Genomic DNA, 25,132 nt, shown 5'->3' with positions numbered 1-25,132 from the left:
GTGAGTGAGTGAGTGAGTGAGTGAGTGAGTGAGTGAGTGAGTGAGTGAGTGAGTGAGTGAGTGAGTGAGTGAGTGAGTGAGTGAGTGATAAGATTTATTAAAAGTCAAACCTCAGGGTCGTTGGACGGGCCCAGGGCGTGGGTAGAGTCCAGGACCTCGTGAGCCGCGGCTGCCATGCGCGCTCTCACGACAGATCGAGCTGATCTCGGTAGTTTACGCTAGATCAGCGAGGCTTCCCACTGTTGTACGGCTGGATGTATAGGATTGTCGAGTTGGCGCTCATGACATGGCACGCCCAAGTGGCGTGATAGAGCGTAGCCGGGGCATTGCTGCTGGTATTGTATTGAATACATGCATGGGCGTCGGCAGGATTTTGTCTTGAGTGTTGGGGGTTGCAAACCCGTGTCGCATCGCGGCAAAAAAAGGGGGGGGGGGGGCAAGGGCTAGTGCCTCTCCCCCCTGGGGGTACACACAGTGGTCCAGTGACATGTTAAAAGATATTTCATCACTTCAAGCGTCCATCTTCTCCTGAACTATTGTCTCCTTTAGATCTTCGTTTATTCAGTGTATAACTTCGAGGTTGATGTCCGTGGTCAGGAACATATATCATGTGTCTGAGATTTTTCGTAACTCGTATATTTTAGTAAAGTTACAGATTATTCTGCATGTTCGCTATTTTATCGCTAGTTCGGCTTTATTTAGCAGAAAATAAAACGTTAAAGACGTTTTTACAGGTGGTCTTCCGCTTCGTTTCCCCTCAGAATGCCGACAATCGAGCTGCAGTTGGATATTTCGCAGCGAGTGCGCTGTGGTAGCGTCCGCAGAAAACCAGTTGCCCATTTCTCCCTCAGCGTCCAAACTGTACGGCGAGACGTCACCGAGTCCCACCCATCACAGAACAGGTGACTGCTCTTGCAAAAATACTATATATCGTCATTGAATGTTTTCGTAACGTATGGGCATATGTGCGACACAGCGTGTAGTTATACTGCCGTGTAAAGGTGCAAATAGGCCATACTAGAGCGTTCGATCATAAGACCATACGTATTCATATCTTCCCAGGATCATAATACGTGTATCTAAGTGACTCGATTGCTTTTCAAATCGGTTCTTGTTACCGATGGGCATCGTATTGGTATTATGTACAGAATTTCTAAACTGATTCCCCTATGGCTGAAACAACAGCTATACAATTGCCTTTTTTATTCTAAGTTGTGCTATGGAGCTCTGGTGTGGGGAACAACTACCAAAACTAACTACAAGGAACTTGTACTTCTACAAAAAAGAGTTCTCCGCCTCTACTGTAAACACCAAGGAAATTACGCAAACTTGAGGACAGCACCTTTATTTGAAAGATATCATATGCTTGGTGCTGATCAAGTCTATTATATGAAAATATTACAAATCATATACCGAAAAAAATTGTATGAGCCCAACGAAGGAGCTAGACTACACACTTATCCTATACGCCAAAACCTACGCCGTCCACAACGAACGCGAACAAATTATGGGTAAACTAACTTTTACCTATCAAACAACTTGCATATTAAACAAATTAGAACATAAGCTTAATTTTGATTGTACAGAAAAATCATTCAAGGTACAAGTTAAAGAAGTGCTAATGCAGGAAAACATACTGTTTGATGGATCATAAAAAAATACTGATGCTAGCATTGATAGTAGTTAGGAGTTGGAATTTTTGTACTGCATGTATTGTATAAACTATAAAAACGTTATGTATCACATGCCTCTAATGTTATAGTCTAATTCTTTCCTGAGGGATTATGTTATGTACAAGATTTGTATAGTCAGACAGATTCAATGTAACATGACATTTTTTGTCAGCTATTTTTTTTCTCTGTTGCTTCTTTTGTTCATGATGGTCTGGATGTCGCGAAAGCTGTATTTTTAATTTGTTTTTTTTTTTTTTTTTTTTTTTTTTTTGCTGTACGAACTGTGTACAAGGGTGTTGGGTCCTCTGTCAGGCTATATGCCTTTAGCCCCAACATCCTTTTGTTTCTTGTTCCTTGTACAAGAATACAATAAAACAAATTTTGAAATTGAAAATTGAATTGAATTGTTACAAACGTTAAGCAAGCAGCTATATATCTATGGTTGCATGAGCGTGACAAATGGCTACACAATGGCAATGTAATTGAGCTTAAGAAAGAATATGGCACAAAAGAAATTTAGACTCGGGCTAAACCATGTCTTGCATTCTGTCTAAGCTTCTTTTGTTCTATGTTCTTTCTTGAGCTCAGAAATATTGTCAGTAATTTTTGGGGGTATTATGACCCAAAAACCACGATATGATTATGAGGCATGCTGTACAGTGTGAGTCTCCGGATTAATTTCGACCACCTGGGATTCTTAACGTGCATCTGAATATAAGTACAGTAGAATCTCGTTGATACGTTTTTCACGGGAACCGGAAAATAAAACGTATTGTGCAAAAATCGTATTAACCAAAGAGGTTAGAAAAAGGAGAAAAACATTAATTTTCATATTTTTTTTTCATGCGAAACGTTTTATTCATTTGAAGTATGAACGAAGCGGTTTCGCTCGATTGCGTGGTGCATCGCCTGGCTATCTTTTCACCGCAAAACCAACGTTGCTGCGGCCTCAGCGGCTCCGCAACGTGCCGATCGTGGCTTTTTGGAACGCGGTTTGAGCTAGTATACCGAATAATAAACGTAGGATTTCTATTTACAGCGATCAAAATCCATATTCGCCGTCGTATTATCCAATTTTCGGCAAAAATGTGATCTTATTAAACGCATGAAAATGCATTATTTCCAAGGGACGTTGGCCGGGAATAAAAAAAAAAAGAACGTATTAGTCCGAAAACTGTATTATGCGGAATCGTGTCAACGAGATTCCACTGTATATGGGTTTTCTTGCATTTCGTCCCTATAGGAATGAGGTCGCCGTGACCGGGAATCGAACCCGCGTAATATTGTGAGTCATGCACCGGCTATACATCCTCAAAAGAATGATCTTGACGATATTAGTGTCAATTTTCTTGAAAGGTGACGGCAAGAGCATGATTAAACTGTTGTAACACTGTTTCGCATGCCACTGGCCTTATATCTATAGGTAAAGAAACCGCAAAACAAACACTGACGAGTAGAAATAAACACTGTTCAACCCTTGAGGTCTCGGAGAACAGGAAGCCACTGCTGACCTTTAAAGAAATGTTACTCGATTTTCGAGAGCGTCATCGACTCTACCCGGACCCATGCTAAGGGTCTGGGTGGAGCAGATGAGCGAATTCTCCGCAGGCAACGGCCAATACTCTGCTCTGCCCCGCAATAATTGGTTTCTGGGACCCTAACTCACGCTGGGAGTGCCCGCGCAGTAGGGAGACATGAGACGTCTTTCACATGATGTGGGCATGCACCCGAAACCCCTCTCTTCCCCCATCGCCCACGCGAGAGGCATGGGAGACCGCTGTCCGCGACTGCTCTCGACTGAAAGCCTAACGGGCCCTAGTCCGAAGGGCGAGAGTGGCGGCTGAGTCATGCGGTGTCCCGGACTGAGGACACCGACCACCAGGAGCCACCAACATCGGCCCCCAAAACCTCTCTATTTTAAATAAAGATTTTTTTCTCTCTCTCTCTCTCATGGATTTATTCATGCCAACTGGCGCGAATTCGGCCCTATCAGGCCCGTATCCTTTGTAAGTTTCTATCGAAGTGGATTAAACGCAATGTGAGAGCACTTTTCAACGGGTTTTATTAGAATATGTGAATAATTAATGCATGATATGACCATGACACTGTCTTATATTATGGCAAGTAATGCTCCATATGTGCCATTTGTGTGTTTACATGTGTCTGCATATTGTCGTTTGGGTTTAAGTGAGGCCTGAGGTTGTCCACAGAAGAGTGCTCATAAGACCACGTGGATACATACATGACTGTATTTAGGGTCCCGTGTGAGCATAGTATAGCTGTACCATATAAAGTTTGCGATATCTGTATGTGTGTCAGAATACTCGATTGCACGTCCAAATTACACCTACAACGAAGCAGCAACCGCAGTTGACGTGTTCACATCGCCCACGTATTGTGACACACAAGATTCACGTCATAAGAGTCAGCATCGATTCACATTCCTTTACACGGTCCTTGAACGTCATTGGAAACAAACATGGCGTATGTCGCGGCGTTCTCAAAACTCGTCGAGCGCGCAGGTATCGGGAAAATGCTCGCCTAGAAAACTAATGGTCCTACAAATATACGTGTCGTCACTAAATCGTGCATGTCGTGACGCTGGCACTCTGACGTGTTTCGTAAAGCGCGGGATAACGCCAAGTATAGCGCGGCGGCACGAGCTGTTTCCAGTCTCATGCTAAGGACACCCGCCGTCTTGTCCCAACAAGGCACCCATAGGCAATGTGGTGTCGTCATTCCGCGGATAAAACAATCGAACTTCCCGCAAGCGTGCTCCCACACACGCACCGTACACACACGTCCTCAAGCTGACTCGAGGTTGGTCGTGTTTAACTTTAGCGCCATTTTGTCTTCACGGCAAACGGCGTCGCGGGTAAACATGCTGCGCCGTGTCACTTCTCGCAAGAAAAAAAAAAATACACGACGTGTTTTCCTCGTCGCTCAAGAGGAAAAGCGGAGGCCGAGCTCTTCGCGAATTGCATCACGAGCACCATCGCTTCTTCTGTGCCGAACCGCGGTTCGCCCGGTCGCAGCTGCAGCTGCAAGCATGCGCACGGGGGTGAAATTTGCTTTATACTGTTGCTCAGTTGGACATGGCCCGTCATTTTTTCATTGTTTAAAGAGCAGGGTTATGACCACGCAGGTTTTTGAGGGTAATGGCGGCCGACGTCCCCTTATGATGAATTCCAAGAACTGTTTACCTCCCATCTTTACTCATCAGAAAGCTACGGACCAAAGGCAGGCCATTGCGAGAAGCTTGTCATCGCTTCATTTTCATTTTTCATTCCTTGTCAAGCATGTTGTCTTTTGGACTCGTCCAGCAAGGGGGAATGGGGGGGGTGGGCACTATGATGGAACTAAAGCGGCACTGCGGCGTTGCATGCACGCATGGTTGCGCTGGAAAGAACACCTTGAAAGTGAAAGTATTTGTAGCGCAACGTAACTACATTCACAACGGGGAGCATGCGCGCAGAACAAGCGCCAAATCGCATAGTTTATTTCTCCAATTTGGGTCGTTGAATATGTAGGGTATGTTTCATAAAACAATTAGACGATCACGTGCATCAAAGGTACCCGTACGTAGTACATGTCAAGGAAAGCTTTATACAAGTTGATACAAGGATCGCTGACCCACTCTTTGATATCAAAAATACACCTGATGCGAGTCTTGCGTTAGGACTTCTATTTATGTAGCAATGAGCTCTATATTGGTTTGTCGGGGGCCATAAGTGCATGCGTTACGATGCTCAGCCATATCACTTCTTCTCTCTTTGTACTCTGCATCTCGCCTTATCTGTACCATGTGTATCCCTTTAAGGGTAACGAAATGCGTTCTGGATATCTGGACAATAAAGTTGATTGATTGATTGATTGATTGATTGATTGATTGATTGATTGATTGATTGATTGATTGATTGATTGATTGATTGATTGATTGATTGATTGATTGATTGATTAAGTGAGTGAGTGAGTGAGTGAGTGAGTGAGTGAGTGAGTGATCCCGAAATGGCGGCGCTCATCTATGACCAGCCAAGGTCTGTCACACGTCCTCTTAACTCACGTAATCTTCCGGAACATTTCCATATTATGGTTCTGATCCAGTCGGCCGATTCGCCCACGCACAGTTTCATGCGTTGCGCCGCCACGTCTATCTTTTTCTGCACTCCAGACCCGCCACGGGGGTCTAGTGGTTATGATGCTCGACTGCTGACCCGAAGGTCGCGGGATCGAATCCCGGTCGCGGTGGCGGCATTTTCGATGGAGGCGAAATATGCTTGAGGCCTGTGTACTTAGATTTAGGTGCACGTTAAAGAACCCCAGGTGGTCGAAATTTCCGGAGTCCTCCACTACGGTGTCCCTCATAGTCATATCGTGGTTTTGGGATGTTAACCCCCAATAATTCTTATTTTCAGCACTGCAAAGGCGCTTTGAGACGCAGGAAACCTTCGCAAGCTGCGCTTCGGCAGAGAGGCAGCACCAACGCAACAAAACTGTTGCCCTGTATCATATTCAAGAGAATAGCAAGGCCATTTCATAGAATGGTCACGAAAGGCGAAGTCCAGTATCTAATACACACGCTGCCTCACACCCATGGAGGGTTTCATACCTGGCTTCGTATATTGCCACGTGGTTGCGACGGTGAAGAATCAAGCAGTCCAAACGGTAAAGATTATTTATTGGGTGAACTTGTACACAGCAAAAGGAACGCTCACATTGCAATGATAGCGGCTATAGCATAGTCGTCGGTCGTCGAAAAAGTGATGAGCGGATGAGACGCGTCACCATTTATACGCACCGTGCGAGAGATATGTATACAAATTTTAAATTCGGCGAGACGGTGCATAGATATATTGTATACAAATGCTTATTTGTGGAGTCTATCGTTCCATTACTGGGTTCCGTGAGAGGTGACGCATGTAGTGGTGTCTTGCGGATTTATTTTTAAAACCAAGGGGTCCGTTCACGTGTACTTGACACACCCGCGGCGATCGAAAAACAGCCACTGCGATTGGGAATTGAACCGGCAACATTGTGCTCAACATTCGAGTCACCGTGGTTGATATATTTTCGTCCATATTTTCGTCCACGTGACCGCGTATGAACTTTCGAAGGTGCCACCATTGTGGAAAGCCGGCGAATGGACTACTATACTGGAAAGGAACAGGCGGTGTTCCTTTCCAGTGTTGTATCCATTAAATCGCAAATTCTAGCTCGCGATATCCTATTCAGGGCAGCTTTTACGGTTACACCTATGGATGGAAAGTCCGCTTTGAAGAGTTCTAACGCATTTAACGAAACTCCTGACTGCACATGCACCGCAGAAAAGTGTGGGGATCCTAACGATATGTGCCGTAGATGTCCACAACCGTACCTCATGGCTTGTAACACAACTTTCCTGTTTAGCCGCCGCTCTATAAACAGAACAGTTCGTTTTTGCGAAAGCGGTGCGCAGAGAGCATTGCCTCATTAATAACAATTTCGGGGGTTTTACGTCCCAATACCACAACATGATTATGAGGCATGCTGTAGGGGATCGAGGTTCCGGAAATTTTGACCATACGCGGCTTTTGAACGTGCATTGACATCCCGGAGTACGCGGGCCTCTAGCATTTCGCCGCCATCGAAATGCGAGTGCCGCCGCCGGGATCTAGCCCGCGTATTTCGGGTCCAGCAGCCGAGCACCGTAACCACTGTGCCACCACGGCGGTAAGAGAGCGTTGCCTTATCTTGCATAGTTAATTCACGCGGCCGCTGGCAGGTAAGGCGAACAATATGTTTTCATCTATGGGAAGCCGCTGCAAACGTCTGTAGTCTCCGTAATGACGTCATCAAGACCGTGCAAACTAAATATCGCCTTGTGAATTCTTGCTTACTGTACAGGAAACACTTTGACTCGATGCTGCTGAAACTATTGCCCATACTGCGGTTTGGTTTTCTGTGGCGCGATAGCCGTTCAGATAGTTGAAAACAACTGCGAACTCAACGTCGGACTTCGTTGGCAGCGCCGCTGAGCTATCTGCTTTATACCGTATTTACTCGAATCTAAGCCGACGTTTTTTTTTTTTTCGAAAAAACGATGTGCGAAAGTGGGGGGAGGGGGGGGGGAGGTCGGCTTAGATTCGAGTACAATGAGTAGGCTTTTTTCTTTTCTGGCCTTGCGAATTTCGGGGGTCGGCTTAGAATCGGGGCCGGCCTAGATTCGAGTAAATGCTGTATATGTCAAGCGCGTATGACCACGAACGCAGAACAGATAAGCTCGGCTTGACGGGCATAACAGGCTCGTGCCATTATGCCCGAGCGTACAATTTTGAGGCCTTCTCTATCTTTTCTGAGTTCCATGGTCCACGCCTCCTTAATAAACGCGAAATGAAGCTTGAGGCACTAGGTCTTTTAACAGTCTAGTGTTCCCCACAGTCGCCGACTCGCTTACCCCGGTCCACACCGTCATGGGGAGAGGGGGTGCTTCGGTGCCCCTATTTTTTAAACATGGCACAAGTCCAAGCAAACATGGAGGCTCGAAGTGATGTGAAGTAGTCTAACAATGAATGTCGCTAGAGCCGACGTTTCTGTAAGGGTGCTTAACTTCGTCCCTGACTTGTCTTGACTTTCCTCACGAAGAGAGAAGTCACTGTGTCGAGACGTTGCCTTCAGCAACATACTTTATTATTGAGATCTGACCTCCTCCTTCTGGTTCGCGGCAGCTCTTAAGATCAATAGGCGAAAGTTCACTGCGGCTGCTGCAGATTCGTTTAATCAATGGCAAAGGGAAGAGAGCGGGAAAAGGTCCGATATTTCCTTGTACCATGTCTATTGCGTCGGCATCCGGGACCGTATGCCTAATGACATCACATTGCTGTGGTCGCTCCTGAATAGTTCAACGTGTACGTGGGTCTGATTATCGCGTAATAATTTCGCTGTGCCGCATAACAACGAAGAGTCTGTCAACCCTCCTGTAGCTGGTCATGCGCGTGGAGCATGACCGTGAAAAAAGTGAATGTTCGCTGTTTGTGGGCGTGGAGGGCAAAGCGCGTCACTGCGCGTAAGAGACGACGCCGAGTTTGCCGGAAGGTTTTTTGCTCGCTGGCGCCTCTGTTTGCACCGCGATGGGGGCCGGGCCTGTGTGTCCCTTTCGAGGGATCCTCCGGGGGACCGCGGTCTTTCCTCGTTCCTGTTCGAGATTGACACCGAGGGCCTGCGCGCCGCGGTCTCTGTGTGTGTCTCTAAACGCTTACTGCGGCGGAGGGTGACACTACGGTGACACACGGACGCCGGACGACGCCGACGGGCGCCGTGCAGAGTATCCCGTGCGCGTCTGCGGCCATGGTTGTGCGATTACCGCTGTCGATGCTCTCCAGACTGATGGACTTCCTGCGCGGACTACGACGCAGGCAAGTTTTGTTTCTGCGGTCGTGTTCTTGTCTCCCGTGGCGGAGCAGCCTCCACTTCGCCCAATTCCTCAGGATGATGATGATGATGATGGTGGTGATGATGATGGAGTTTCAGGTCAAGAAGCTGTGAGAGACGTGGTAGTTGTGATCATAGGTCGGCAAAAAAATTGCAGCTCACTCAGATTCACCAAAGAAACATAGTTTGCTCTGAGGGCTCACTCAGACTCACCAAAATTTTCCCGAACCGGACTCACCCGGACTCAGGCTCACGAAACTTTTTCTCAGCCGGACTCACTCAGACTCAGACTCACGGCTTCACCTGAGCCTGAGTGAGTCGACTTATGAGTCCGTTGACGTAAAATGAGCTTTTTCTATCATGCATGATGTCAATCCTCCTTAACGCTAATATCTCACATATTCAGTGTTCTACGATACGCCTTTTGAACTTGTACCTTCAGATACGAGTTATCATCATATATCATCATTATCATATGTCGATCCTGTAATGACATTTTTATGACATACGCGACTCACACGAGATATTTTTATCAAGAACTTCCCATGAAACAAGGGCGCGCAAACAGGGACACGAGAAAGAAGTCACGACACCACAAACGCCGACTAACAACTGAAGAGACGCACAACGGCGGAAAAGAAAGAAGGCACGAAAAATCTGCTCATGCCCATGCAACAGGCGAACCTATCAATCCGGCACGCGGGTGGGGGGGGGGGGGTCTACGTGGAAGATAATTGTTAAGGCATTTGATTTCATCTTTATGCAAGTTAATCGACGGTTGGCTCACGCGTGTGCTACCACTATTCTCGATATGCCATGCTTCAATCATCTGGCGCGTTTCTTCATTTCTATGCCGGTACAACACTGCGCATTCATCGAAATTTGGCGTGCACTTACAATCTCGACTATGTAAAGATAGATTAGAAAGTGAGCCTCCTGTTAGCGATCTCTTATGTTCCAACAATCTCTGGTTAATGCATAGGCCCGTCTGTCCTACGTAGAAGCGGCCGCAGCTGAAAGGGACCATAAACACCACACTTGTACGGCAATCAGTGAATTTGTTGGTGTGCTTTACGAAACAAATATCGATCCGCTTCTTGTCTTTTCCTCGCTCATTCTTCCTCTGCACAGCGGCACAGCAGCCGTGGAAACAACATCAACGCCGTATCTACTTCCTACTTTCTTTAGCCTGTGAGATACGCAATGAATGTGCGGTATACCTACGACACGTTTCTTCCTATCGCTTTCTGCAACCATGCTCGGACTTAACATAATGGACTTCTTTAAACGTTCAGCGACAGTGGCCACTGCATCACGATGATATCCTACATCTAAAAGACGCGTAACCTGTGCGTTAAAGCTGTCACTCATTTTGCTCACATGACTTGGTGAGGGCTGACTTAAGGCAAGACATGGCGACGCCGTTTTTTACAACCTTCGAGTGCTTCGACGAAAAATTTAACAGCGGTTTCGAAGATCTAGGAGAATACTGCCAGCACACGTGGTTCTTCTGAAACGTTAAGGAAATGTGTAGAAATTGTATTCCATTATTCTGAGGCACCTCTTTAGTAAAGCTCTTCAGTTGTTAGTCGGCGTTTGTGGTGTCCTGACTTTTTTCTTGTGTCCATGTTTGCACGCCCTGTCTTTTTAGAATGAATACTTACCAACTAGCTCAGCTCTCTGTTATTCTAAGTTCCCATGAAAGAGTTTGCGGGGGGAAGTCATGGCACCCCTTCCCTTAACTCACGCCTCTGTTCAATAAATATTGAGGTGGCGCATGCATGCTAGTCTGATGAGATATGTGCAAACAGACTTGAGTATAAACGTAAGCCGATATAAGGCTGATAGTAATGCTGCAGATGAGTGGATGGGATCATAAGTTGGCAACAAAAGGTGGAGCTCACTCGGACTCAGACTCACCAATGTTTTCCTCAACTGGACTCACTCGGACTCAGACTCATTAAAATGTTATTCAGCCGGACTCACTCGGACTCACCAAAATATTAGTCACCCGGACTCACTCAGACTCACGGCCTTATCTGAGTCTGAGTGAGTCGACTCATGAGTGAGTTTGCCGACCTATGGTTGTGAGAGTAGGAATGAAGTTCAACAGTGTGACGTTCTTTAAGCTAGTCTGGACCTAAAAGGAAGAATACGAATGTGTTGTCTTTTTTTTTTTTTTCGGTTCTTCATCAGTCGGGAATGAAACCCGCTACTTCCTGTTTTGTAAGACGATATTCTTGAACAGGATGTGTCGCCGGAGTAAGATGATGTCGCTGAGTCACCTCGTATCTTATGAGTGCATGTTACCTTAGCGTGGTGCCTTAACGCTAACGCTGAGGGACTTTTCGCACTTGGAAAAATGTCCCATGCATGAAAATGTGACACCTTCGCTTATGGGTGACATATGAGTCGGGGCCTGTATTCACAGAAACGTCTTAAGGTGAAAATTTTCGTGACATGATATTTCAGGCAATCACGATGCAGACATATAATTAACGAAGCCGGTTGACCAATGGGACGACACACTTACGAAAGATAAGTTTTTTTTAATTCGGCCCCAGTTTTGTTTCGGGTACGCTCTAAGTATGCAGAATGACACTGCGAGCAGGAAATTCGGAATGTTTCAGGCGTTCCAGTTCAGTGCTCGAGCTACTGCACAGCAAGACATGTTGTTGGGCTAGTCGGTTCATATATATATATATTCAGCAAGGTTTTAAACTGCGCGAAGAAGACGGCGAAAACAGGGACACATCGTGTGTGGGTATGTGTTCCTGTCTTCGCGCAGTTTAAAACTTTGCTGAATCTACTGCAAGGCTTTATCCTGCAAAGCTAAAATGCACCTGATCTATTCTAATCGGAACAGCGCTACCCACCGTATTAGCTTAGCACCTAGGATGTCGCGCTGCTAAGCTCGAAGGCACGGGTTTCATTGCCTGCCACGATGGCTACTTTTAAATGGGGGGCGAGATATGAGAATAACATATGGGCTTAGATTTAGGCTTGCGGGACACCTGGGGTTGGTCTGGACTCCTCTGCTACGGCGTGCCTCACAATCACGTCGTGGTTTGGCTCATAAAACCCCAGCAATTATTACAATACTCTCGCGGGAAAAATGAGATACGTATGCCGTTGAAGGAAAATAGATTTCGTCTGCTACATCTGCTACGTATCTGCATATCTGCTAAATCGTAAAGGTTTTTAACTGCGCTAAGAAGCGCGGTCAAAGAAGAGGGAAGAAGGCTGACGTGCGCAGTCTAGTCTTCTTAAACAGCCTTTACCATGAACGTCAGCCAACTAGCCCGACATGGTGCTACACATCTGCTACGCATTTGTTACTGTGCTTCGTGGGTCCGAGCGTCCGTTTCCGAGCGTCCGTTTCCGAGCGTTAGCTGGCATCCGTTACTGTACTCTTGCTTGCTAATGTCATGTTGGCTCGGCAGGTGGTTTACCCGCATGCCTGTCACTGTTGTTATATACGGCTACCACTGCGCTGTGATGTCATGTGCGATGCAGCTGTCGCGCTGTTTTTTATAGCTATATGGGTTTAACGTCTAGCGTTAATATGACCGGCGCTTCGTAAGATATTCGGGGAATGTTTTCGTAGATTCAACTCCACGTATGGAACTCGTAATTAGGGCCGAAAGCAGCGCGTGGTGCTTGCGTGTCGCCAGGCGAGGCCGCAGGCGCAGACGAGGCTGACCCAAGGGCTTTTGAAGCCTGTCATTTTAGCGCCATTGTATCTTTCTAACAACAAAGAGTGAGGGAAGCTGGCGCATTTTCATGCATTTGTCTGCCTTTTCGGCAGTTCTGGATTCCTTGTCAACATAGGCGTGCGCACAGGGGGGGGGGGGGGGGGGGGGGGGGGGGGCGGCCGCCTCCCCTATTCACCTAAGAGGGGGAGGCGCAAAATTAGCCCCACACATTTACGTAATAGGGAGGGGGTTCGGTGCGACACGGGGGGGGGGGGGCGCAATGTCAGCGCCTTACATTGACCTAATTGGAAGGGAGGGCGCTGCGACAAACCTTCGCCCCTCCCCCCCTCACGCCTATGGCGTGAGGGGGGGGGGGGAGGGGCCTATGGCGTGCGCAGGCACGCCATAGGCGTGAGACAACCATATGGCGTGCCTGCGCACGCCTATGGCTGTGAACTGTACACTTGTGATACCGGGTACGCCATGGATCCGCGGAGCACCAGCGAGGAGGTCACCGTGTCCTTGTCCATCTAATCGTGCCTTCGACTTGGTATGACGGATTGTATCATCAGTGCCTGTCATCCGAGCCAATCTAATCCAAACAGAAACTTTGGAGTTGTGCTCGAGCTTTTTAGTTTGTTTGTTTGCTTGCTTGTGTGTTTTGTGGTGGCCGCAGTGATGCGTACGAAAAGCAATAGCGAGGATTCTCGGGCAGTAAAAGAAAATGCTTGCTTGTTGTTTTATGACAGCTTCACGTGCCATGTTCTTTTGAAGGGACACAACAGAAAAAAAAAAAGAAAGCTTTTGGGGACTTCAGTTCAAGCAATAAAACTCTTCACTTGTTAGTCAGCGCTCGTTCTGTGTGTTCTCTCGCTTGTGCTACGTCTTCTTTCGCGCTGTTTTTCCCATTTACTAACTTTAAGTTAATCTGTCGTTTGCAAAGGTGCACCACACTATATTCTAAAAGATCCAACACTTTACTTAGCAAAACTGATCACGTAGCGCAAAATTTGACACTGCATGGACAAGAGAGGGACGAAGACCAGCGCTTAAACATGCATTCATGCAGACATGGTATTCATGCATTACCAACATGCCCAACTTCATACTCTTGTTAACTTAGGAAGTTTCTTGTCCTTTACTTAGCCACGCGGGGCGGTCCGAATAGGCAGAGTTACCTTTAAATATATGCTGTACATATATACGCTGAATCGAATAACGCTGATTCGAGCTCCATCTTGTTGAACGTCGGCGTAGGCCGTGGACGCGGGTCCTTGAAAACGTTCAAAAAACGCAGACAAGCAACCGAGCGAGTTAAGAAGACCAATGTGGGCGAGCCTGGTTAAGTTCGTGGCTTTATTTTCGCAGCGCGACGCGCAAAAGTGCGGAAGGAAACGGAGTGCGAAGGACAAATACGAACACAGCGCTCGTGTTTGTCCTTTATTCGCTAATCTTTTGTACTTTTTTTCTTTTTTTCGCGAAGCAACTGTGCTCTCGGAAGACACAAAAGAAGCCGGCTATATGCGTTCACTTCAGAGAAACGAACAGCACAATAGTTCTGTTCTTTTATTATTCGCTTCTTTTTTGAAGAGAGCTATATGGTGGGCTAGTTGGTATTCATTCATCTGAAAAGGTGCGCTTAGTTAACACAGACACATTACAGAACAAATAAAATACAGGACACAAGACGCCGAGTTCAGCTTGACGTCTTGTGTCCGGTATTTTATTCGTTCTATACTGTGTCTGTGTTAAAGGGACACTAAAGGCAAATAACAATTTATGTTAGAGTGAAAGCCCAATGTATGACAACTTCTAAAACGGCAATATTATCAACAGCAGTGCCCTACTTACCGAGAAATTAAGCTAAATGTATCACATGACGAGCGCCACGAGTGGGACATTTTCGAAGTGATCCCGATGACGTAGGGAAGTCGGCCTACAATAAATCACTAGTAATCAAACTAGCAGCAGTAAAAAAAGAACATTCCGAGCATCAAAAGACGTAATAAAATGCTGTTTGTTCATTTCCGCTTGATTCATGGAAAACAAAACCTCCGTGGCGTTGCCATGGGGAACGGCGCGCGTGGTTCAAAGGTTCCGTTTTCGCCGAGCTGTGCCTCGCCCGTCTCAGTGGTAGTTTCGGGATCGCGTACTGCCGTGCGTGTTTTGCGCGCTCGTGAAGGTCGCTCTGACAGAAAGTTCGACAAAGTGCCGCATGCGTGTGATGTTGCCAGATGCCCGAATTGTGCACAACGCCAGTGCTGCAGCAAGGAAACCGGTGTGTTTTTTCACTTGGTGCCGCGGAATGAACCCTTACGCTCGAAGTGGCTTAGTGTCATGCCATTGCGCCAGTGTGCTAAACAGTCAAAACCTCTGCGTGTGTGCTCGCTGCACTTTCATACTGAGGATTACGAGACCAACCGCAACTTGGTGACGGCTTTGAATGTGCCCATCCGAGCAAGTCTTTGCCGCAGCGCCGTTGTTGCTACTGTGGGTCCCGCTACTTCCGCTCGGCTGCTACTAGTGTCGGCGGCCGCGCAGTAAAAGCGGGCAACGTTGGGCATGGCAGCAGTGACGTATGAGAGTCGTATTTTCAGGCGGGAGATTTGAAGCGCGCTAACGCGATGCGGACCACTAAAAACGTGATTTTATTTCAAAATAAGCACTTCCTTGGCACAAAAGCAGCGCTACGAGGTTTCTGGACCGCTATTTCAACAATCAACGTCGACTTAATATTTGCCTTTAGTGTCCCTTTAACAAAGCGCACTTCTTTTTGAAGTGAACGTTGTTGCGGCTCTTCACAAAGTTGCTTGATTGGCGCTGTTATTTAGGCTGATAAATGGAGCTTTTGCAGCGTTCGCTACATCCCGTGGTACGTGAATACGAAATTAGATACCGTTGTGCACGGCTCCATGTTCAGCAAGCAGGCTCACCGCTCCAGCATTGATGCATGCACATTGTTTGTCGACTCTGTATGCGCTCGCTGCGGTTCGCCCTGTCGACGCTAAAGCATGTGTTCGTATAGAGCGTGACAGAGTCAGCGCCTGCAACAGCGTCTCTGCACGCAACTGAATTAAGATTCATTCAGTAGGAATTAGGCATTCGGGCACACAGCGCATTTTTGCTTTGTTGGCGCTGACGGATACGGTCGTGTCTTCCCTTCGTATTCACCAAATGAATGTTAATTTCGTTAAGTTGGAAATACTTTGGCAAAAAGCCGTTTGTCATTGGCCTTCGAGCGCTCGCTTTTGTCTTGTTCCATACGGCGATTGGACGACGGGTCATTCGTATACATGGAGTTATTTGTGAATCCTAGAGATAGTGTGGACAGCTAGACAATTTGGTAGCGCTGCGCGCATCAGTGTGCCGATATCGTCACAAGGTCGCCGAGAGAGTGTCAGGGATTTCCCCGATACAAATGCCCCAAAGACGCGAAGAAGACAGGTCAGGGACATCGCTTTCCGAGTATGTTTTGGATTACCGACCGATACGTCACGAACTTGAAAAGAAATTAACTTCTTTTTGTTGAGAAAGAGCCACCTTCATGGAGCGCGAAGAAGGTTATATTCGTATATTTCCGTGCTACACAGTGAATGTTCATGCTATCTGAAACGCACTTCTCTGGTGCTTCTAGTCATCTGTGACGTTAAACTGTCTAGGATCAACTGGACGGCAAAAAGCTAAACCGACTTCCGCGTAACTCGGCATGCATGCGAAATGAACGTTTTATGTATGCCTTCGAATTAACTTTGCGAAAAATTGAAAACGCATGCTATGTAATCTGGGAGGCAGTGCAGGTGTATGACAGTGTCATGGGCGCCACGAGATATGTCACTGCAGAGATTTGTTAGACTACGTATGAAATGTCGCGGGAGTACTTAATGAACTTGACCACCGTTAAGCGCGAAACGTTCGGACGAAAAGACATGGACAGGCGCCATCGTCCAAACGTTTTGCGCTTAACGTGGTCATGTATGGAGTGTATGTAGCCAGAAGCGCCTCTCTCCAGAAGCGTGCACGTGCCTCTCTCCAGCAGCTACACTCGTTATTTGTTTGTGCGTGATGCAACGGTCCTGTCGTCGCTGAGATTCGGGGACAACGGAAGGCGGTCGCTTCGTCGTCGCCTCCGCGGCGTCGCAGCGGCGGCGACGACGGCCCACTTTCGCCCCGCGGACCTGTTTCCTGCGGGGCGGAAGTGGTCTTTCTCGACCACCGGAACAAGTCGTCGCGAGCGAGCGCGCGCGCGCACGCACTCATCGTTGGACAGATACCTCGGACCGACTGCCCCTCGTCCGGCTTGGCTCTCTTCCGGTCCTGCAAGCGCGCTCGGCGCGCCAGGTAATGCCGAGCCCCTTTTTTGCATAACCCGGTGGCCCCGTATGTACCGTTGCCGCAGGGAAACGGCGCCTCTTTTCACGCGTCCGTTCGCCCCGAGTCTTGACGGAACACGCGAATCTGCCATCGTCCACATCCCGTCTATATGCTTCAATCGTCATCACAGCGGTTGGCACTCGTGCAAGCGCAGTGTAATCATATACCGCGCCGCGCGGTTTGAAATGGGTATGAGTACTTCGGTTGGGCGTTTCGCGGAGGACAATCACCTCCGTGCCGCAGCGACCAACTTCACGCGATTTCTCTCGTGACGTCTCAAATGGGACGCGCTAGATAAGCAGGCTAGAAAGGTTCTGTGCGCACTCGCCGGCGGATTAAACGACCGGCATACGATATGCATGTGCAGACCTCTCACGGAAGTCACATTGAGGCCTTGCGGGGCTGGTGTAACTGTCATGTCGTAGATATATATTATACATTTCCCATAAACGCCTGTTCTGCGGCGACCACGCAGGCAGGAAGTGTTGTCGCCGTACTTCGTACGCGTCCACGGAACTTAACTGTTTACTCGCGGCCGTAACGTGTTCCATGCAATTACCCATCAAACGCGGATGATGTAGACACTAGACTTTTCGCCCTCGTCATCGGAGTGGTTATTGCGCGACCTAACATCGATGCCACACTGAAAGGACGAAGGGAAGTGTGATTGCCGATTTTATGCCTTGCTGGCGCACGCGGTGCCCGACGACCTCACCTCAATGTAGGTGGGTATTTCGCTTCGAAGATACTATCATTCCAGTGTCGGAGGCAGGCCCGTAGCCCGGGGGGGGGGGGGGGGGGAGGCTCTGCCCCCCGAAATTTTTATGAGACATGGTACTTTACGGAAAATAAATAAAGAAACTAGACCTTTTCGTGAAATAGTGAAGGCTTTCAGCAAGTGCCCTTCCCCCCCCCCCCCCCCCACTGAAAAAAATTCCTGGCTACGGGCCTGGTCGGGGTCTTGTTCCTACGAACAAAGCAACGTGTACGCAGGAATATTCTGTGCAGATGCCAGAAGATTGGTAACGGCTTACCTTGGAACGGGGTCTGTAAGTGTCGCGGAAGAATAACAAACCAACAAACAAAAAGAACGGTACGGAAATTTGCCGAGCACTTGAACTCCCTCCCAGAGTATAGAGGGCTCTACTTATCGGCCTTGTAGACCGCGCTTCCGGTGACGTGACGCCGCGTCCTTGATCTTGATCCTGCATGAGTTGTACGAAACCGTACTTGTCTTATATCTGATATGTATATGCCCCTATCCTTTCGTTGGCTTAATTGTCTGTTGGTTCCCTTTGGTTGCGTCTAACAAATAAACAAGCCTCTCGAACAATTCCCCTTACTTTGTTCCTCTCGACTCACCTCTGTTGCGTGTGGACAGGCACGCGCAGCACAGTGAACTATAAGTTGTGTACTTTATGGTCAGAATGTATGTCCTAACGCATATAGCTTCGCTGCGGTGCCGGTCTGAAAATGAGTGCAGTCTTCCGGAGAAGTCATTTCGGGGTTAGACGACCGGCGGTGCTTGTTTACGATAGCTGTTGGTATGCACCGGTATCGCGCTGTCAGGCATGTCTCCTTCGGTTTCTCTGCTTTGTTTCACTTTGTTAAAATATGCCTTAAGGTCTATCTATCTCTGTCTCGTCAACGCCTGGAGAAGGCCTTGTTAAACACTTTTCGATTGTATTGGGCTATGTAGCTGACCTCCACGTCAAAAACTTTCCACATTAGCGTTATCTTATGCAGGTCGCTGTGTTTTCCGAACGTCCGCTACATGGTATAGCGATACTGGATTTACTTGCATTGTGTTCTATATCAGACGGCGCTTTCGTAGCGGGCATTGCCACCAGCTAACGCGGTGATTGTGCAACGTGCGCGCGCGACTGCGTGCTCGTGCTCGCGGCCCCACTTAGCCGAACGGCCTCGCTCTTCAGACGGAGGAGGCAAACCTGTTCGGCGGGATGCGAGCGAGATCTGGGTGGCGGCGCGTAGACGCACGCACAATGCGGCCATGCAGTTACACTATGTGCGAACCATTGTGTGCCGACTCGCGGACACCAGGATCTTCACCCTCACGAACTGGAGCAGCTGGCGCGCTGGCTTCCTCGTCTCCGCGAGCGCAGTGAGCGTGAGGGAAACCCCGTCCGTTGCCCTCCGAGTGTGCTGCGCCCGAGATGGCGACCGGCAGTGCTTACGCGCTCGGTGCAGGACAATGGTAGAGCCTGGGAAGTGGCGTTCACCAGCTTTGCCGGAGAGGGCGCCTGCAGGAGAGGGCGCCTTCTAGCCCAGTAGATCGAGTAAGACAAGCTGTTTAAGATGGGATGACAGTGTTCTCACTGGTCGGTCTCTTCATCATTTCATCACGAGGCTGACTCCGCCTCATTTCCTGGCAATCTGTGCACCTCCAACGCTGGCTTTGTTCACGCGTTCCACTATTCGACGTTGTCTCTGGGCGGGTTCCGAAGCGCTGGCGTGCTTGATGCAGGAGAAACCGTTGCCCCGCATCTTAGCCACGTAGTGCAAAGGCCTTTCCGCCGGTCCTGGCAGGAACTATGAGTGGGAGGAATGGCACCACTGTCGCCCACCCGGGCGCAAGGGAGAGCGAGTGGAGCGTGTTCTCACATCACCGCGGCGGCCGCTCGGTGGGCGAGTCGCGTGACTGGAGGAGGTCTTGCCAAAAGGAGCGGCGGCCACCGTGCAGGAAGGCGGGCTGACCCAGAGACCCTCGGGCCAATGTCAGGGCCGCCGCGCCGTGGCCTAGATCGGCGGCCGACCGGGAAACGGGGTCGTTCACACGCGCGCCACTGTTTGGAGGGGGGGACTGCTTCCGCGACAGGCCCTCTTCCCTCGGCGGCGTGCGCACGCGGAAGGGGCCCCCTTTTCTCTCGAGGCGAAAGCGGCGGCCTTCCTTCCGCGGCGACCAGTTTCCTCGCCGTCCGAGCGCCATGAGGCTCGGCTGACCCCCCCGCCGCCGCGCCGCGCGAGCTGCCGCAGCACCATGGGCGACGCGCCGTCGCGCCGCAGCGACGTCGTCGTTCGCAAGCTCGAAGAAGCCGCCCGGGCCGCCCTGAGCCGCGCTCTACGCCACTGCTCCAGGTATGTTGCTGCTGGTAACTTTCTCGTCGCGACCTCTCTTTTTGCTGCTGCCCGTGAAACCCGCCTCCCTCGCCGAACGGCACGGCGAGACGCAAACGGGTTCGGCGCCACTCGGTCCTCAGCCGAGTCCGCGGCCTCGCGCCCTCAACGGGGCCGCGTCCCGGAGGAGAGCGCGCCTCGTCCTACCGGCCGCGCCGTGTGCGTCAGTCGCCGTGTTTTGCTTGTCTGCACGTCGGCGGCGGACCAGAATTTTCCTGCACGATCGCCTTTTCTCGTACGTGTGGCTACCATGATAGTTTTGTACTCGATGACCTGCTATATCGTCGCTGTTCGTACTTTGCTGCCGCCCATTCGACAGCCCGTGACGCATGGATGATCGCACTTGGCGCTCTAGTTCTTCTTCCTCGTGCTCCACGTTGTGCTGCTCTTGTAACGACGCTTCTCACCCGTGGATGGAGTTTCCCGCACCTTGAAACGTAAGGGTCATTCAAGTTCGCCGCTGAAAACAAAAACGAATTCGCAGTGAGGGGTTCTGATTTATACAGCCACTCTTTCTATATATAAAACCCGCGAACGTTCTTTCAAGATTTTCCTAGCGATCGAACGAATCAAATAATTCTTGCATCGAAGGGTACGCAGACGTACACGGGAACTAACTTGGCCAGTGTTGATGTGGCGCACGTTGTGAGGACTGTGTGATTCGCAGAGCCATATCGGGCACTCAAGTCACTTGCTTCGAGACTATAGGCTTACGATATCAGCTGATGGCAGCCATAATTCGCTGTACTTGCGACTGGCAAAATGATAATGGCGCTCCCTTCGCATTTTCGTGGAACTATCGATGACGTGCCTACGTGTTTGTTACCCAGTCTTCCTGTATACGTCAACGGAGGCAGTGCAGGCGTCTGCAGCGCGAAAGCCCCTTCGTCGTTCTCTCGCTCTATTCGGCTCGCAAGTCATCCTTCTTGCAGCTTTTTCGGCGCCATACTTGACACATTTCGACCTAGACTCTTGTTTAGATAAGCCCCAAAATCATATGTTCTCCTTTCCGTTGCTGACTGCTAGACTTCGAGGTCAAGTGACAAATTCAGAAAGACAAAGTTTTGCATATATATGACATAAAGTTATTCAGAGAAGCTGCGCTTCGAAAAGACTAACGTCGGCCGCATGCGGTATCTTCATTGACTGGCACGCTGCAGACGCATATCCAAGGCTAATTTATTTAAGTTAGCGCTATCTTTAGTTAAGTGTGCCCATCTTGATTCTGTTTCTTCTGGACAGACATCCTAAAGAAAAGTAGTCCTTGAGAACAGCAGCACGTTTTAAGATGTAAAGTTTGCTTGCTTGCTTGCTTGCTTGCTTGCTTGCTTGCTTGCTTGCTTGCTTGCTTGCTTGCTTGCTTGCTTGCTTGCAGTAGTGGCGTTCACATCGTGATTAGTAGGTCGCAGGATAATGAACACACAAATCAACGCTAGACAAGAAAGGAAGGACGGGAGATGGCTTGTGATCGTCGATTATTTTACTGACTGAGGCTGACTTCGCGGCATGTGTGACGCGCACGTCGTGGCAGTGTATTTGAAACACCGTGCAGGATGCGCGTCCTTCCGTTTACGTCAAATCTCCCGAAGACCTTGACCACGGCCCAGTTATCGCAGCGACGGGTCGCCCAGAAGGATGACGTTACAGGTGGCTTGTGGTTCGCTCCTTTATTGCACTACATAGGGTGGCGCTGGTACAGTTAAGTTCTGTCTCCCGTGTCCTGTTCAGCGTGGTCAGAAGGCACGCCTTATCTAATGGACGCACTGCCGCCTTTGTCGGACTTATTAAGGAACGTTTTAAGGGACATTCATAGTAGACAACTGCGTCGTCGCATCGAGAGTTCTTTGTACGATTTCGTTGGGGCTCGAGGATTGCCACTTACAGCAGATCCTCACTAGCTACTGCTTTCGACGGAGAGTGCCTTTTAGTGACCCCCTGCCTTCTCTTCCCCTTTCTTGTTTCCCACGGTAGAGCTGTGTCAAGACATTAGATTCCTTAGGCGAATGTATGCCCTTCACGGCTGAACGCTTCAACGGTATTGTGTTCCACTACACCGGGGCACCTGGAATTGCCTATGGGTTGAATATAGTGTCCTTTCTCATTCGGATGTACATTCACGTACATCCTGGTTCGCTGTGATTTGATCGACGTGCAGTGCCACAATCCCAAAGACTCCTTACGAACATGGCTGCTACTCCAGCACTGTCCCAAACGCTTCGCCCTTTCTCCCGCTGGGTGTCCCACTGTTCAGGACTTCGCAGTGCCACGGCCAGCGGCCGTGGCAGTGCCAACGGACTGGCCGGCGGCAATAGACCTGGAAGAAAAGTCGACCTTGCCCTAGGGAAGATGTCTCCCTTCCCCGCTGCGCCGTCTAGCGCGGCTCCGCAAAGCAAACACACAAGCGAAGGTGCCCGCTACGTCGATTGCTGAGTGGCGGCGCGTCCGCAAACACTTGTGGCCCGATTCGACACGCACGCCTCGGGTGAGGCCGAACTCGCGCGCGACGCCGCGTCGGGGTCGCCTCGCGGCGATCGTTCCGCCCCGTTGGCGGCGAGGACTCGAGACACGTGTAAACATGGAAATCGACAGTACATCTTCCCCCTCTCTCCTTCGCACATAAACACCGCGTTGGATCGTCCATTTTTTTCTTCTTCCCTGCTCCCGAAAATAGCATCCTGAGTGCGGCCCTTCGGCTGCCGACTCTGGTGGCACCACCCTCTTGAGGCCAGCATACGCGCGGCGACTTCGTTCGCCTTGCGCAATTGGCCGCTGGCGCATCCTTCACCCTCCGCCACCGCCGCGCGTCTGAATCACGTGTGGGCGAAAAAACCAGGGCAGCCGCTGTTCCTCCTCGCGTAAGGACGCCCGATTCTGGCCGAAACACGGATACCCTGGAGCACGTAGTGGGGGGCTCCGATGGCGGGCCAGCGAATGCTGGCTGTTGGTTTATGCTTCCAGAATCCAGCCAGGTAGCAGGCGAATAAAACCTCGTACCGCGGCTCTACCGTGGGCAGCTGGCCCATTAAAGAACGGAAGCTATTGAGACTCGCCTATAGCGCAAACAATTTTGGCACGGGATGCCAGTTTTGTCTCGGCGTGTAAATACCGCGTCAGTGATATACGCGAATGGTACGCTGGTCGGTGTCCTTTCAGTAAGTCATTGGTCTCGTTTCTTTAAAAAAAAAAAAGAAAAAAAAATTCGGCTCATTGCCTGGAGATGACTAAACTGAATAACTGTAGAGGAGCCTGAACTGTATATCCATGTGTCTGCGACGCCATGAGGAACTTGTTGTATATGTGCACGTTGTCAAAAAGCTTCAGCTGTTTCGATTCACGTTGTGATGCATAGAGGTAATGTCTGCAATGATTTGCAGGACCAGGAAACCAGTGAAGGGCCTCGTTTCGAGTACTAAACCTTTTTTTTCTTCTCGAACGTACAATGTTTTGTTGTTCCAGGAGAGTAACATATGAAAGGCAGACATCTGCACATCATAAACCAGGTGTATACCGTAAACTTCCCGAAGCGTTCTTATCATCATCGTCGTCATTTTAGCCTCTTTTTCTTTTCCCTTTTTTATAATGTCCACTGCAAGAGGAAGGCCTCTCCCAACGAATTCCAGTTTGCCCTATCCTGTGCGAGCTGATTTCAATTTATCCCTGCGAACTTCTTAATTTTGTCGCTCCATTGTCTTCCTCGACTGCGTTTCCCATCCCTTGGTAACCATTCTGTTGCTCTTACTGTCCACCGGTTGTCTGTTCTACGAATTACGTAGCTTTAATCGCTGACATCTGCAATGAAACCACTTCTGTGCAACTTGTCCTGAAATGTAACTCCCGCGCTGTTTATTCGTCGCATACCGTGTTTGTCTGAAGGACATAACAGACTCCGTTCAGCGATGCCGCACTGTTTTCACTCACCTCCATGTTTCGGTTCTGTTCAGGATCGCCCTCTGGGTGTTCCGGTAACACGTTAGTCCGAGGCGCGAACGTGACGCGCGTCATGTAATCAGCCGCTTCCGAGACTGCTGCGCTGCAAAACAGTGTGCGATAGGGCTTACAGCGATATCGCCAGACGCTGCCAGTCGGGATCGAGATAACGGCACCGTATCTGTCCCGGTGGCACGGTGTGGCCTGGACATGTTTGTAAACAGCCGGGGATTGCGGAGAACGGCGACTATATATGTGCACGCCCTTACGTGAAACCGCGCTCGACCCGCGGAGATTGAAACAAATCTCTTATCTGCGAGACGCTCCGAGTGTTATGGCTGCCCCGTTACACGCACGTGTAGAACACACGCAAAAAAAAAGAAAAAAAAAAAAAAGAAAGAGCACCACTGCGATTGGCTCCGGGACACTCAAACGACCCGGTATAAGTTTCCGGAGTGTCATCGGTAAGCTCAATTCAGCGGTTAGGTTCGAAAAGAGCACAGCCGCCAGGAAGGAGGGAGCAGGTACCAAACGTCGGCGAACTCATGAGCCAACTCACTCTCAAAGACATCCCTGTGTCTGAGGGAATCCTGGTGAATGAAATCTTCAGAGAGCCCGAGTGAGTCAACTCATTAAGTTCGAATCACGCATGATTCCGGTTGGGTGGTTAATCTGTACGGAATTTCGCGCGGATCTTATTCTACAAGGTGCCTGTGGAACCTCACCCAACATCTACGGGCGGAGTTGGGACCTTGATTTCATGTAGTTGAATGATTCTGCGTGAGTGCTAGCGAGTGCGTAAACGCGTGAGCCTAAGCAATCTCGGTTAATGTCTGGCATTGGTGACCCAGGCTGAGTAAATTTCGGTGAGCGACTGAGCTCTAGACTAAATGTATGTTTTGTGAGTTCGCTTAACTTACTGGC

The 25,132-nt window shown here is 49.4% G+C and overlaps 1 protein-coding gene across 3 annotated transcripts in view; it reads left to right on the top strand.

Moving 5' to 3' along the window:
* LOC119389523 (3-hydroxy-3-methylglutaryl-coenzyme A reductase) overlaps positions 1 to 25,132 on the top strand; it is a 71,893-nt gene that overhangs the window by 21,082 nt on the left and 25,679 nt on the right. The window contains exon 1 of one of the 3 annotated variants that reach the window (XM_049414449.1): positions 748 to 902. The exons of 1 other annotated variant lie outside the window; for it this stretch is intronic. In XM_049414449.1, coding sequence (XP_049270406.1) covers positions 763 to 902 — 140 coding nt within the window. In that variant the 5' untranslated portion in view covers positions 748 to 762. Of the gene's footprint in view, positions 1 to 747; positions 903 to 20,081; positions 20,243 to 25,132 lie in introns of those variants that run through there. One more of the 3 variants, XM_037656830.2, reaches the window with a different exon arrangement.

This window comes from Rhipicephalus sanguineus, chromosome 4 (assembly GCF_013339695.2).
Source record: "Rhipicephalus sanguineus isolate Rsan-2018 chromosome 4, BIME_Rsan_1.4, whole genome shotgun sequence".
Lineage (NCBI taxonomy): Eukaryota > Metazoa > Arthropoda > Arachnida > Ixodida > Ixodidae > Rhipicephalus > Rhipicephalus sanguineus.
The sequence above is the reverse complement of the archived record's forward strand: the minus strand, read 5'-3'. Positions and strand labels throughout refer to the sequence as shown.